Source organism: Protomyctophum parallelum (genome assembly GCF_964188405.1).
Source record: "Protomyctophum parallelum genome assembly, chromosome: 1".
Classification (NCBI taxonomy): domain Eukaryota; kingdom Metazoa; phylum Chordata; class Actinopteri; order Myctophiformes; family Myctophidae; genus Protomyctophum; species Protomyctophum parallelum.
Genome location: NC_139697.1, coordinates 69,518,067 through 69,532,355, shown reverse-complemented (window position 1 = coordinate 69,532,355; position 14,289 = coordinate 69,518,067). Strand labels below are relative to the sequence as shown.

Below are 14,289 nucleotides of genomic sequence, written 5' to 3'. Positions count from 1 at the left end.
CAGTTTGTTTTGGGAGGTCTGGAGCCTTGTTTTAAGGGCCTTTGAGGTGCTGTGGTACCAAGAGGTGCATACATAGTCAAAGAAACCTTGTACGAGGGCTCCTGTTAAGGTCTTCAAGGTGTTTTTGTTGACCAGTGAGGAGATCCTGTAAAGGAATCTTGTTCTTTGATTGACTTTTTTGATTACGTTGGTGGCCATTTTATCATCGGAAAGATTGGCCTCCAGGATGGAACCTAGGTAGGTAATTTCATATTTTCGTGTGATAATATTGTCACCTACTCTAACCAAGAAGCCATCTGCCTTGCTGAGATTACTATTTGATCCGAAGAGAATTGATTACGTTTTTCCCAGGTGTAAGGATAGTTTGTTATCAGCGAGCCAGGTGCAGATTCTACCGAGTTCAGAGCTGAGGGTCTTTTTTTTTTTTTAATATATATTTTTTATCCCACGATTTTGTAACCCATTTTTCACCCCTGTGTCAATCATCTAATGTGATCCTGGGCTCTACACACCCTCCACCAACCTAGTCCCCATATATGGGGGACAAGGGGAGAGCAATGGACTTGAACTCATGCTGAGTGTCCAAGTTGCTCCTTTACACCTGACAGGGGGGAGTTTCCCTGGTTGGACGTAGCGCGTGGAAGGAACACGTTATTCCAACCAGTTCCTTTCCCCTCCATCAGGCGCCCCGGCTGGCCAGGGGGAGGCAGTTTAGTGACCAGGATTACTGCATGTTTTTGTGAGAGTGCCTACCCTAGGTGACACGGGGAGAACATGCATACTCCACACAGAAAGTCCCTTTCGCCAACCCCGCCTTCGGGTATGGGCACTGATGACGCGGAGGAGGAAACACGCCGCCAGCACCCACAGCGTCCCGAGCGGGAATCAAACCCAGGACCTTCTAGCTGTGAGGCGACAGCACTACCAACTGTGCCACCGTGCTGAGGGTCTTTTCAACCTGCAGTTTGTTCCTGTCCGAGACCAGCAGTGCTGAGTCATCTGCGAACAGGAACAAGTTGCAGTCACAAGCTGATGTCATGTCGTTTACATATATTAGGAACAGTAAAGTCCCTAGTATGCTTCCTTGTGGAACGCCACAGCTCACTGGGAGGGGGGGGGGCAGGACAGTGTTCCGTTCACCTCCACCATCTGTTCTCTCCCCTCCAGGTAGGATTGCATCCAGCTCACTGATGTGCTATCAAAACCAATAGCTTTAAGCTTGTTAACCAGTATGGAGTGGTTCACGGTGGCAGTAAGCAAAAACCGGGAATATGTTCCATGACAATCATTGTTCACCAGCTTTGCCTTCTTTGCTGGTGGAGGTTTCTGCCATTGTGGAACCAAGTTATCAACTTCTTTTAATAATATACGCAGGAACCTGGCCCTATATAGCCCCTGGCTATCTTCGCCGCCGGCAGCCCTAAAAAGCGTGCGAACGGCACCCACCCCCCCCCCAGTAGTGAGTGCACGAAGGTAGCTCAGCTGGCTCAAACGCCAGCAACATGAACAGAGCTCCGCTCTCCAGACACACAGAGCAAAACAGTTTCATAGTTTTACCTTCCTCAAACCAATCATGTCCAGCCGTGACGCACGTCTCTCACACTCAGGTGGTGACCATCAGTCTGTGATTGACACTTGTCATTTCTGACGTCACTCCAAGTTCAGGTTCACTACAATATGTACACGCAAAACTATATCACACAAACTGGTACACGTGACAAACTGACAACACAGGTCATCCACAGTCCACACATAATTTAATCATGTCTTTACACGAGAACACAAGCAGCAATTACTTAATAACAAACCAAACGCATTTACACAAAGTCCTCAGTGTTCATTTAATTGTGTACAAAAACAGAACCAAATGGATATTATATCCATATGATATCTATCTCTATTATTGTTATATTGCGCGCCCCACACACACACACACACACACACACACACACACAAATCTATATCTTCTTGCTGTTCTACAGACAACCAGTTGAACACATTGCAGATTGAGGTTTTTCCTTTTCTTTTTTATAGATGCTTCTGAACATTGACCCATTCGAATACTCTTCAATCTTATTAAAAAAATGACTGAAATCAGTTTTGATTACTTTAATCCATGGTAGGATCAGGACAGGAGATAACCAGGAGGATCAAAAGGAGGCCACACACACATCCACAAACCATTTAAAGGCATGTGCTGAACTCAAAAGAACATGGAGCAAAGGCAAAAAGATGAGTTTGCACACTGTGTCTCCCTTCTATTATTACTTACTCTAAGACCAGTGTTGCTTTTCCTGGCGTATATCAGGGAGCTACAGTGTGCAAACTCAACTGTTTGCCTTTGATTAGTGTCAAATGACCCCTCTTGATTCTTCTTTGACCTTTATGGTCTCTAACTCAGAGAGTACAAATGGAACCAAAAGCCAATTGGTCCATTCGTGTTAATTTAACTCACAGAGGTAAATTAACACTCTGGACTTTACATTGTAGGAAATCATTATTTTACATCCAAATCGTTCTCAAGTCCATTCAGTCCTGATGCTCGTGTTCCTGTCCCGGAATCAGCCAGCGTAAACTGTCGGCACGCAGGATGGCATACACCGTAAAACCAGTGATGAAAAGAATGGAGAACACCAGCAGCCAATCGATGCTCTTCACAGGAACGCTGGAGAGGGGACCCAATAGGTCCTCCTCCGTCACATTCTTGTCAGTGCTCGCCTCGAACCCTGGGAGAGGAAACCCCAAACACTGGCTATTATTTACCATGGTATACCCACATTAGCCAGGCTGGCAATGGTCATTCTCTCTACTATTATTGGAGGCCAGATGGCCGTCCACCCTAGAGCCTGGTTTTTATTTTTTAACACTTGCTGATAGGGAAAACATTGGGGTCTCTGCTCTATATATAAAGTGTCTTGTTGAGACAAGTGGATTGAAGTGACTCTTTGCATACCTGTCTGGTTGCATATGAACGAGGAGAGTGTTTCCAGGGTTCTGTCTGTGTGGTTGAAGCGGGCCATGGGTTTGACTCCCTGGAACAGCAGAATGTTGGGCACTGCCACGGTGCCAAACCGAGTGGACAGACTGCCAGGACACAACGAAATACAATTTACAGGTTATTTATCCAGCATGCACGCACACACACACACACACACACACACACACACACACACACACACACACACACACACACACACACACACACACACACACACACACACACACACACACACACACACACACACACACACACACACACACACACACACACACACACACACACACACACACACACACACACACACACACACACACACACACACGTACGTACGTACGTACGTTAAGTTAACGTATTACCAGTAAGACGCCTGCCGCTTTGGAATGGGGGGTAAGATTTAAATTTCCGGGACTGTTAAAGGAGAATTCCATACTAAAAGGCTTTCTTACCTTTCTTTGTAGTTGTTACGTCCCCACCAAAGAGGTCCAGGTGTTATTTTGTGCAAAAGCTCCTTATTGGCTATTTCCCCTACAATAAGCCCTAAATGAATTGCATTGAATTGAATGGGGCTATGGGGTGTTGTGCTAATTCGCTTATTTCCATCGCTCAAAAATATAATTTCTTTGTATATATCCTCTCTTCATAATGTAAATAATAACCCAAGCGGCACACTTTACTACTTATTTCGATGGAAATAAGCGAATTAGCACAACACCCCATAGCCCCATTCAATTCAATGCAATTCATTTAGGGCTTATGGTAGGGGAAATAGCCAATAAGGAGCTTTTGCACAAAATAACACCTCGACCTCTTTGATGGGGACGTAACAACTACAAAGAAAGGTTAAGAAAGCCTTTTAGTATGGAATTCTCCTTTAAGAACTCTAGTTTTTGCACGAGATAATGAAGACAGCTAAACACCTTTTCCCTTTTATAACAATTTTTCCTTAAAGGAAAACATTGTTAAAGTCCATTTACCTGCTGTGCTGCGAGGCATCCAGTGCCAGGAAGTGCATGCTGGGAAAGACCCGAGGCAGGGCATTAAAGTGAGGAGCCAAACCGGCAGAGAACTGGCACCAGGTGGTGAAGAACAAGACCACAGAGCACTCTGTGCTGTTAGCATTGAGGAACTCCATCAAGTCCTGGAGGAAACAGAGAACAACACATGCATAATTTAGGGACAGTAGGTTGGCATTCATTGGACATTTTTAAAAGCAGACACACCTATTCTCCCAGGTCTTTTAAACCCTCACCTTTTTACCCGATGCCTTTATTTTTATTGAATTGATGCCTTTATTTTACTGTACTTGCTGCCCCTACCTACGGTACTCTGTGTTTTCTGATGTTTTTTATAATCGTGATGTGTTGTATAATATGTGATGTTTTTTGCACAAGTTTATATATAAAATTGTATTACTTGTTTTCTCTTGGTGTACAGCACTTTGGTCAGTCGTCGGCTGTTTAAATGTGCTTTATAAATAAAAATGGACTTGACTTGAACGTTGAAAAGCATTCTTCGAAACAAGTTGATTCCAGGGACTCTCTGAGGGGGGTCTGTAACTCTGACCCGTTGGGGTCCATTTGTATACTATACTGTCAGAGTTAAGGGGAGACCTTGAAATGTAAAGGTTTGAGAAGCATTCTTCTAAACAACAGCATAGTGCCAGTGAGTGCTCAGCACCATGCTTTATCCACTGAGCAGCTGGTTATCTTATGAGCATGATAACAGCACTACCTGTGAAGCATCCAGGACCAGCACGGTGAAGTTGTCCACCCCTGTGATGTTCCTCTTGTCACAGTTGACCTTGTAGGTCTTGGTGGTTTCTGTGGAGTTCTGCTCCTCGGCGGATGACACGTCATCTGCGTGCACCATCTGCAAAATTACCTAAATGCACCCAACCAAGGAGGGGTCAACTTAGCCACAATTTGCAACGCTAGATCTTTTATGTTGGGTTGAATCTAGAGTTGCAATACCCTCCATTGATCAAATTGAAATATCCGATCTGCTTGTATTAAACAACGTTAAACTCACAACATTGCAGCTGTAGGGCAAGCTTGAATGATCCTCTTTCAATCTGCAATGTGTTTGTTTCATAAAAATCCACCGTAGACATGTCATGAGCTACATTCTAAGTGTTGGAGTTTGGAAGCACTCGTTTTCATTAACGTCGCCTTCTGTCTCCTGCATTATCTGCAAATTCTAAACAGGTGGTACCGTACAGGTGGTATGGTACAGTGACTTCGACGAGCATTTCCAAACTCCAACACTTAGAAACATAATCACCTGCATGGAATTTCTTGACAAAGTAGCTCTTTGCAGATTGAAAGAGGATAATTCAAGCTTGTCCTACAGCTGCAATGTTGGTAAGTTTAACGTTGTTTAATACAAGCTGATCGGAAATTTCAATTTGATCAAATTGTCATGTTATGCAATCAAATCTGTATCCCTTGTTTAAGGATTCTTCTGCCAGGGGAACCCAAAGGTATACAATAACATGTCAGAAGTAGTGAGTTGTTGAAATTCTATTTGAATGCAACGCTTTTTATATTGCATTAGTGGCAATTCAATTGCATTCGCCTTACTGTCATCACTATCACACGTCCCTGATCTCTAGAATGATAAGGACACCAATGAATTGTCTTTAGAATGGATGGTAACCTGCTCCGTTGTGTCCGTGCTCGTCTCCTCTAGTGACAATGCAGGGGCAGCACACTGCGCGTCATTCTCGTCACACGGTGGGGAGAAGCCTGACTGGAAGTCTTTCACATTTTTGGGGAAGAGCGATTCAATATCGGATGGATTGATGGGAGTTTCCGTCCCCATCAAGGCGTCTGCAATCTCAGCGGTCTTAAACTGTCTCTTTGGCTGAGACTGAATGTCCTCTGCCTCCACAAACTTGGGGCTGTTCTCCAAGTCCTCCGACAACTTGAACTCCGGCAGCTCATCGTTTTCTGTTAAGGAAGGAAAAAACAATAAGAAAGAACACTAATTGAAGTTGAAAAATCAGACCTGTCTGAAGTGAGTGGTGCTGTGCTGTACTGTACTGTACTGTACTGTACTGTACTGTACTGTACTGTACTGTACTGTACTGTACTGTACTGTACTGTACTGTACTGTACTGTACTGTACTAGCCCTCTTGCCTGGCCTGTGTGTGTCTGTGTAACCTCGCATCACCAGGCTTTCCACCGCCTCGGAGGAAAGCCTGGTCTCTGTTTCAAAAGTCCGTATGATCCAGGCTGGGGCCGGATGATGTGGTTACGTCATGTTGTAGTATTGTTTTGTAGTCGCCAGACAGGATGAACAGGCGGCGGCAACTTCCTTTTCCCTCTCAATAAAAGCTCTCGTAAGCGAGAGCTTTTATTGAGAGGGAAATTACGTAAGCATATCATCCGGCTCCAGCCCGGATCATATACCGAAATGGTGCCCAGGCTAGTGTCTGTGTGCTAGGCTGTGCAACAGTGACACTTGGTGGTGAACAAACGCTATAACGCTATTTTCGTGCTTGGACACACAGGGACACAGCCACACACATAGCTGTCTATACTCTATAGGAGTGGTTGCACCACTCAAAAATATGTTTTTGTTTCGTGTAAAGTTCCATAACGGCCCAAAAGGATTGCAGGTGTTCTACTCCAGAACTACTCCAGGTCATTGTATGAAAACATGCACACATTCAAAAGCCCTCAGTCTGGAAATGACGGCACAACAAGGGGTTGAATGGAAACCCAGCATAAGGTACCTCAGTGCAATGATGAGCATACTTAGGTTTTTCATATAATGAGATGTACTTAGTGTTAGTGATGTACCCATGTTCCCTCGCCCTAGCCCAACACTAAACTATTGGGCTGACCACATAATAGTGAAGAAAGAGAGAGAGAGAGAGAGAGAGAGAGAGAGAGAGAGAGCGAGAGCACAATCATCACAAAGTTGTGTAATAAACCCAGCCAATATCATGTAGTTACACGATATCTGAAATGTTTTGTGTTGCTCAAACTGAAGTTCCATTTAATCTTGATTTCTCAATGAATGATAACAGTGAAATTATGGTTTCATTAAGAGGTAACTGTTTTTCTAGCGCCAACTAAAATCGCTGTGTTTTGCTAGCAAGCAGCTACGGTGACGGGGGTCTTACCTTGTGCAGTCACAGTCGATATTTGTAACCAATGAGAAAGATAACACATAAATAATAAAATATATACAAAATTGTATGTATCTGAAACTTTCGCCATTATTCAGTTACGGTCGATTTCCATCAAACACTAGGAAATCATGTTCCCTTTTTCGAGACGGGAACAAATGTTTCGTATCTAAGTCGTCGGATTGGTCGGAATGAAAATAGCACGGACCACTGTATTATTTGTTTTACTTCCGGGTCATGGTCTTATTGTACATTTATGATTTGTACCAACCAAGAGGCTGTCATTCATTTATTTTCTATTGAAATCTCAGGGAATGGAGTGAATGCTATAAGTAATATAACAAGCCGTTTTATGGTTCCACTGGCACTTTATTCTACATAGTACTAAAATCGCGACATTCGTGTGACTCAGTGTGTGTGTGTGTGTGTGTGTGTGGGGGGGGGGCTCTCTCTCTCTCTCTCTCTCTCTCTCTCTCTCTCACACACACACACACACACACACACACACACACACACATGCATTTGCAAAGGCAGATGGTTATGCGAGGCTAAGAACTGCATGCACTCAGTGATGACATCTTCCAGATAGAACGTGTAACGTGTTGTGAGCTTAGTTGTAATCTGCTATTTTACACAAAAGGGGAAAAAAGTGGAATATTTCTGAAACATTTTAACAACACAAATCTTGTATGGGGGTCCATAGCATAAAACATTTTCAAATGGGCCTGCAGACAAACTCATGTTAATTAGGGGGTCCTTGACATGACACTGGTTTTAAACATTACACAACAAGTACGGCAGATGGGGTGGACGGGTGGGAAATTTGGTATAGTCTTTTTTATTGGCCTAAAATATTGTCTATAGAGGGGTTTCTTGTGAATTAACATCCTATGGTAGGCAAAAAATGTCTAACTTTCCTTATGCTTTAAGTAGCATGTGACATGTCAAACTAGGGGTTTTTCATGATTCTGAATCTGAATCCATTGCAAGCATTAGGTTTGCACAAAAAAGGCCCATAGACAAATGTGATCAGCACAAAATGTGTTGAGGTCAGCACATTTGGTGCTGGTGGCTATGGCTGTTTTAAGCCCAAGGAGTTTATTTTGTGCAAAACTAATGCTTGGAATATGTTCAGATTCATGAAAACCCCATAGTTTGACATGTCACATGACACTACTTAAAGCATAATGGAAGTTTGACATTTTAAACAAAAGAAGCCTATCGGCTGCCGACTAAAGCCCAAAATAAGCAACTTCACTTTAGAAACGATTAAACCTACATTAGGTGTCGGTTTTTGTCACAAGGTGACAAGATAGTGTGCCATATCAACATTACATTTAATTATGGACACCACATAAAAATTAAATATTTCCAACAGATTTGAATGTCCAATGTCCTTATGCATAACCTTTTTTTCTTCTTTTAAATATGTTCTTTCACATCAGGACATTGTAATGACCACTAGACTCGGAGCAATAACCCACATATCTCCCAGACTCACTCCCCCTAGGCAGAGAAGTTTGAATGAATGTGCACTCATGTGCAGGATTTAATTGCATACATTTTAAAAGGAAAAAAAAACTCACACTTGCCAATGTTGACACCCATGCCTAAGGTTGACTATCCCTACAGCAGACAATGGCCTAGTCGAAGGCCTTGTGAAATAACGTGTTGAAAAACGTCTCTAAGTTTCAAATTTATTACACAACTTTTGAACATTCCACGACAATCATGCAAGAATAACGCAATAGTTTAGGTTAGAGGCTCAGGTGATTACTACACCACTGTGATAACTGGGCTTCACATTTCCCTAAAGACACTCGGTATGTGAGAGGTAATCTCTATTAAAGACTGTTAGTGAGTCTATAGACCTTGGAAGAGAGGGAATGTAAAGGAAACCACAGTTGAAAGGGGACTGGCAAAAAAATGGAAACATTAACACAATATTTCACATTTATACATGTATGTGATAGCCCATGCATACTGAGCTGCCCCTTCTGTACGACTTGCATCACCTTTCTCTCGTCCGCATAGGAACAAAGATTCATAGCCTCTGTGCAACCTACACATTCTACAATAAGTAAGAAAACAGGTTAAATGAAAATGTTAAGGTGTTAAGAAGCATTCTTTTGAAAGTTCTTTCAACTCATTGTTACATTTAAGTAAATGGATATTTCTGAGTAAGATTTATTCAAGTGTTTAGAATAGATACACACAGATACTAACAGGGTATTGTATTGTTTTGTAATGTTAATATAGTAGTAGCATGACAAAGTGATTACTTTTGAGAATGGAAACCAATTAGAAGACCATTAAACACAAAACAGATAAAATGTTTATGATTATCTACAAATGTAGTTTGAATGGGAATTATTGAACAGCATTGAAACTACCAGGCCAACTCATCTGTGTGTATCTATACATTTCGCATTATATAAGAATAGAATAGAATCACAAAATCATCGTGTGTAAAAGGACTTTCGTGGGCCAGGGTATGAATTCGACTTATGTCCATAGTCCAGAGGCTGGCACCTTCCAAAATTCACTAGCCACATTCACTATTTTGCCAGCCAGCTACAATGGGACTACAAAACAGTGACTGGTCACCAGCCAAAGTGGCTGGCGTGTACAAAACGCCCAAGTCTGCTGGTTGATGTCAATTTCCTATCCTGTTATTAACCATTCCGTCATAATACATTATATAAACCAAACTTCACAAAATACACAATTAGCTTGCAGCAATCATATTTACAGTAAGATAGTTATATTGAGTGATATGTCCCAATAAGCTACTACAGTCTCAATGAAAAAATAAAAAAGGATTATTGTACCATAATGTAGAATAACAGATGAATATAATCAAAGAGTTGGTTATGAGTGAGTGACGACGGCAGGAAGACAAATGTTATATTGTGACAATATAAACATGTATTTGTTAAATTCACAATTGCCATGTTCATATTTTTTATGTTGGTTACACATTTCCTAAGCAGTTCACTAGTTTATTTTGTGCTAACAAATTGATACTACAGTAGCATTATCATACAACAGTGGTAATAGTGCCTTTTCAATTACACGTTACACATACTTATTTCAAGAATAATTTGATATTTTCTTTTAGTGTCCTACAGAAATGTCGATAGTTTGAGTAGAAAACATCAAATTCTTTGGTATTGGATGGATATGGTGGCAACTGGCAAATGTGTTTCTAATAATAACCAAACTCAAAAACAACACAGTGTACGACATATTGGTTTGAGAAAATAAGTGCTAGAAGGTTGTGTTCACATTAATTAAGTATCAAAATACAATATCAAAATTGATAGTATAAAATGTAATATTACAACCAATGATTGCAACCAAATGTTTAAATTAATAATGCTACCGTTATGCATGTGTGGTTTAAAAGTTAACTCAGTAATGCATCTCTCATCATGTCAGACCACTGTCCTTTAGGAGTTAGCTGTTAACTAAATCAAATGTACGGACTAATTTGTCAATCTTACATGTATCCTTTTTTCCATGACTTCAATTCTCACTGGATTATGTCAGATTGTCTGTAACACGTCAAATGTAAATCACAAAAGCCATATCATTTTGGTGAATCTTCAACTAAGACAATTTGAGGCCGTCACAAGGTTGATGTCAGTCCCTCCATATGAATGATGTACAACAGGGGGGAAAACTAAATACAGTACAAACACAAAATGAAAGCAATAAAACTGCAATCAGATCATTACATTCTGGATCACAGAATAAGGGGGGCAACTTAATTAAGAATATGAATCACTTATTCTTCAGACATCCGACACTGCAGAGATTATGCTTCTATTTCAGCAACCAAAGCTGGCTTGTTGACGTTATTCACTGGATCCAGTGGGCAATATCTCACTTGGTTTTGATGAAGACCACAAACAACACTGTCACTGGTATGTCATGGTTCACATAATGGAGGTAACAAAAATTCCTCCTTCAATGCAAATAATACCTGATGAAGGAAAATAAAAATGTTTAGATATCCCTTTAACACTAAACACCAGATTGTAAGGTGTAAAAAGTTTCAAATATTGAAAAGATTAAGTTCTAAACACATTGTTTTAGTTTTGATTTTTTTCTGTCATTTGGAGAGAAAAAAGATTTCAGCATCATATCAATAATCATGTATAAAATGTGTGCCTAATTAATATTTTATACAAGGAGACTAAGGTTTATTCTTGTCAGTAGTGCACTAAATAATATCACCAACATGTCATTCTTTTTTATGCTGAATGCAATCTTGACATTATTAATAAATGGAAAGTTTTACAATTTATCTTCCTTTTAAATGCTTACATTTTTAAATATAATACTTTTTCCTGGAAGTATTTCTGTTGAAATAGAACAAGACTTTCTATGACATCTAACTTGAATTATAGACAGGTTGCTTCTGCAACATAAAATGCATTGTTTAGTACACAATTCAAAATAGTATTTTTCCCCTTCTTGTTCACACATTTCCAGAACTCTGGTAATGTTCTGTGTCACACCATGTGCTATCTCAGGTGCTTCAATGACATCTGCATGCAAGTGACACTAAAAGGGAAATTATACTTGCAGAATATGAACAGCAGAAATGTTACAATTTACCCACCAAACCTCCAAAAGGCAGTTACAATACTATCTATGAATATGTTAGGTGTCCAGTTGCAACACTGAAGACCTGAAAGTTCAGTTTAACAGGCACACAGATGACAGAGAAGTAACCAAAAAAAAAAAAAAAGATAAAAAGAAAATAAATTCACATCTCCTCTATTTCTTGTAGGTTGCTAAGAAGAACACGGAACTGATAGCAGGTTGAAAACATGCCTCTGTCATTCCAATGGTTTGAAGGGGGTAGACAAACGCAAACACGGCAGCTAGATCTCTACTCATTGGCTGCCTTCTCTTTGCATGAGGGTTCACAGATGCCTTCTTTGTGTGGCAGGGGAAAGGGGAAATTCGCTCCGCTACAAATGGTACCGTAAGCCAGTTTGTTAAGGCGAGATAGGCTCTTGATACTGCCGGGGGGCCTTCCGGGACTAACCTTGTACCCTGCAGCCTTGGTTGTACCTAGTGGCCTCCCTGGGCTAGTCTTGAAGCCAGCGGCTTTGGTGGTACCAAGCGGTCGTCCCGTACTGGTTCTGTAACCAGCTAGCTTTGTGGTTCCTGCTGGCCTACCACGTCTCCCAGACTTTCCTGTAGCCTTCTTCTTCTTGGACACCTCAGACGGCGGGTCGACATTTTTGATCCCTCCCAAGTTTCCTTGTGGTGGGCAAGGGTCAGACCCTAACCCTTCCTGTCTCTGGTAGGCCACAGATTTGTGGGGATTCTGGCCCGGTAAAGGAATGGGGCCCAGCGTCATCTGGAGGGACGGCACTGGAGGGGGGTAGAACTTGCTGGACTGAGAAGCGCAGAGGTCAAAGTGGCTGGCGGGGTGATGGCCGTCCTCTGCCAAGCATGATGGCCTGCTGCTCATGCAGAAGTCATTGGTTGTCACCTGGCGCATCATTTTCTGCCAGGGTGGACAAATTAAAATGTATTAATATACACATGGTGTGTGTCAGTGTGTGGTAACTTTGTGTGTCATCGTTCCATTTTGTAGGCCATTTAAAAAAGGTAGGGTACGTTTTTATCAGCTTCAATTTTCTAGTGGTCCAGTTCCAAGTTTGACTGCTCATTTCTTTGCGTCATCGCTTCAATAAAGGTTTCCAGACCTAAATTTTTTTTTTCTTCTAAAAAGCTGGAGAAACAGGGAGACTTCTGTTACTATCAGAATATAGAGCTATCAACACTTAAAGAAGTTTAAGAAATAAATATCACTCACCCTACCTTTGAAATGGCTGCTCTACAATCACAGATTGCACTTGTAAATATTTATGCTTTTTTATAAGCCTAATAGGCTATTGATGTTTTACATTTTCAAATACAATGACATCCAAAATAGATGAGCTCTGGTGGTAAACAGCCAAACAGTTTGGGAATAGAAAGTCTCCTGACTAAATCTCCCTCGTTAATTCAAACCCTTTCTGATCACGAGGAATCCTCAGTCAATACATTTTAATTCTGACGGAGAAGCAATATGCATAGGCCTATGTGTCACAAAGAAAAGGTGATAAGCTGTCAAGTCGGCTGCTGCCCGATGTCGTTGTGCTACTGTCAGAAGAAATGCATGCAAGGGGGAGGGTACTTTACATTGTAACTAAGCAGTAAGCACATTTCATTCACAAAACAAACACACAAGTTGAGCATCTGGATTTCTTTCCGTCAACGTAACAGCCTTATGACCAGGTACATCCTGGGCAAGTCTAAATGAATAATGCATTATTTTAAAAAGGTTTTAAACAAAGGCATCGTTTTCGCATATACATGAGAACATTTTAGCCTACCCAAAGGGGTTTAAATCGCTTTAAAAGGAACGCAAAAGTGCATCCTGTGCAGATATCTCATCTACTACTGCATGCAATCTGCACAAATTACAATGCAAAGGCCATTAGGAAGAAAAGCATGCGACTATTAGGAATATCACTATACTGTACCTCGATTGTTCGCAGATCATGGAAGGCAAGGGGTTAAAAACAAAAACGATACATCTTTCATCCTTCAAAACACAAGTGGATCGAAATTTTCGAGAAGAGCCGAAAAGCAGCGGCGACCAGAGAACGTTGGTTCGCTTCAAAACGTGCATCAAATGCATGGATTACGAGGATTTTGTTTCCACAAGCTCCGGAGGTTTAGATAAGAAGAAACGCAGCCATTTCCCATTAAAAATTAATAAGACTGGACGCTTGTCTGGGCATGCGCAGAACATCCACACGGGAATGTATATTAAGGGATTTTCCATCCGTTCACTTTCGTACCACGGTGTCGCTTGCCGATAAAAAAAAGATCTACTAATACTTTAAGCTTGATCAGTTACCATGTATAATAGATCAACGGCCTTTGTACTTCAGTTAGCTTTTAGAGCAGTTGTTTTCTGCAAGTGAGTCTTTATGCTTAAAGGGCAAGGCTGATAATACAAGCCGTGGTACAGGCCATTAATAATTTAGACCAAAATGAGCCTTAAAGCACATTCTGAAGATTTTTTCATTTGTAATTTAATCTATAGGCTATACAATAATATTGATTCAGTAAAGA

The 14,289-nt window shown here is 41.1% G+C and overlaps 2 protein-coding genes across 2 annotated transcripts; both read right to left on the bottom strand.

The window, feature by feature from the left end:
• Positions 1 to 1,746: 1,746 nt before the first annotated feature.
• On the bottom strand, positions 1,747 to 7,310 carry txndc15 (thioredoxin domain containing 15). The gene is made up of 6 exons (XM_083774819.1): positions 7,132 to 7,310; positions 5,657 to 5,949; positions 4,733 to 4,882; positions 3,976 to 4,139; positions 2,954 to 3,084; positions 1,747 to 2,726 (listed from the first exon to the last, which is right to left on the bottom strand). The coding sequence occupies exons 1-6, from the start codon at positions 7,226 to 7,228 to the stop codon at positions 2,530 to 2,532; spliced, it is 1,032 nt and encodes a 343-aa protein (XP_083630945.1). The 5' UTR covers positions 7,229 to 7,310; the 3' UTR covers positions 1,747 to 2,529.
• Positions 7,311 to 8,864: 1,554 nt separating this feature from the next.
• Positions 8,865 to 13,901, bottom strand: LOC310861620 (UPF0461 protein C5orf24 homolog). The gene is made up of 2 exons (XM_083769141.1): positions 13,692 to 13,901; positions 8,865 to 12,667 (listed from the first exon to the last, which is right to left on the bottom strand). The coding sequence occupies exon 2, from the start codon at positions 12,662 to 12,664 to the stop codon at positions 12,041 to 12,043; it is 624 nt and encodes a 207-aa protein (XP_083625267.1). The 5' UTR covers positions 12,665 to 12,667; positions 13,692 to 13,901; the 3' UTR covers positions 8,865 to 12,040.
• Between the last annotated feature and the right edge of the window lie 388 nt (positions 13,902 to 14,289).

Excerpts from the sequence above, each read along its gene's own strand:
- txndc15 (XM_083774819.1), bottom strand. The coding sequence starts at position 7,228 with ATGGCGAAAGTTTCAGATACATACAATTTTGTATATATTTTATTATTT. Across the intron at positions 4,883-5,656 it reads GCACGGACACAACGGAGCAG|GTAATTTTGCAGATGGTGCA; the intron begins GTTACCATCCAT and ends GGGTGCATTTAG. Across the intron at positions 2,727-2,953 it reads GTTCATATGCAACCAGACAG|GGTTCGAGGCGAGCACTGAC; the intron begins GTATGCAAAGAG and ends TTCCTCTCCCAG.
- LOC310861620 (XM_083769141.1), bottom strand. The coding sequence starts at position 12,664 with ATGATGCGCCAGGTGACAACCAATGACTTCTGCATGAGCAGCAGGCCA.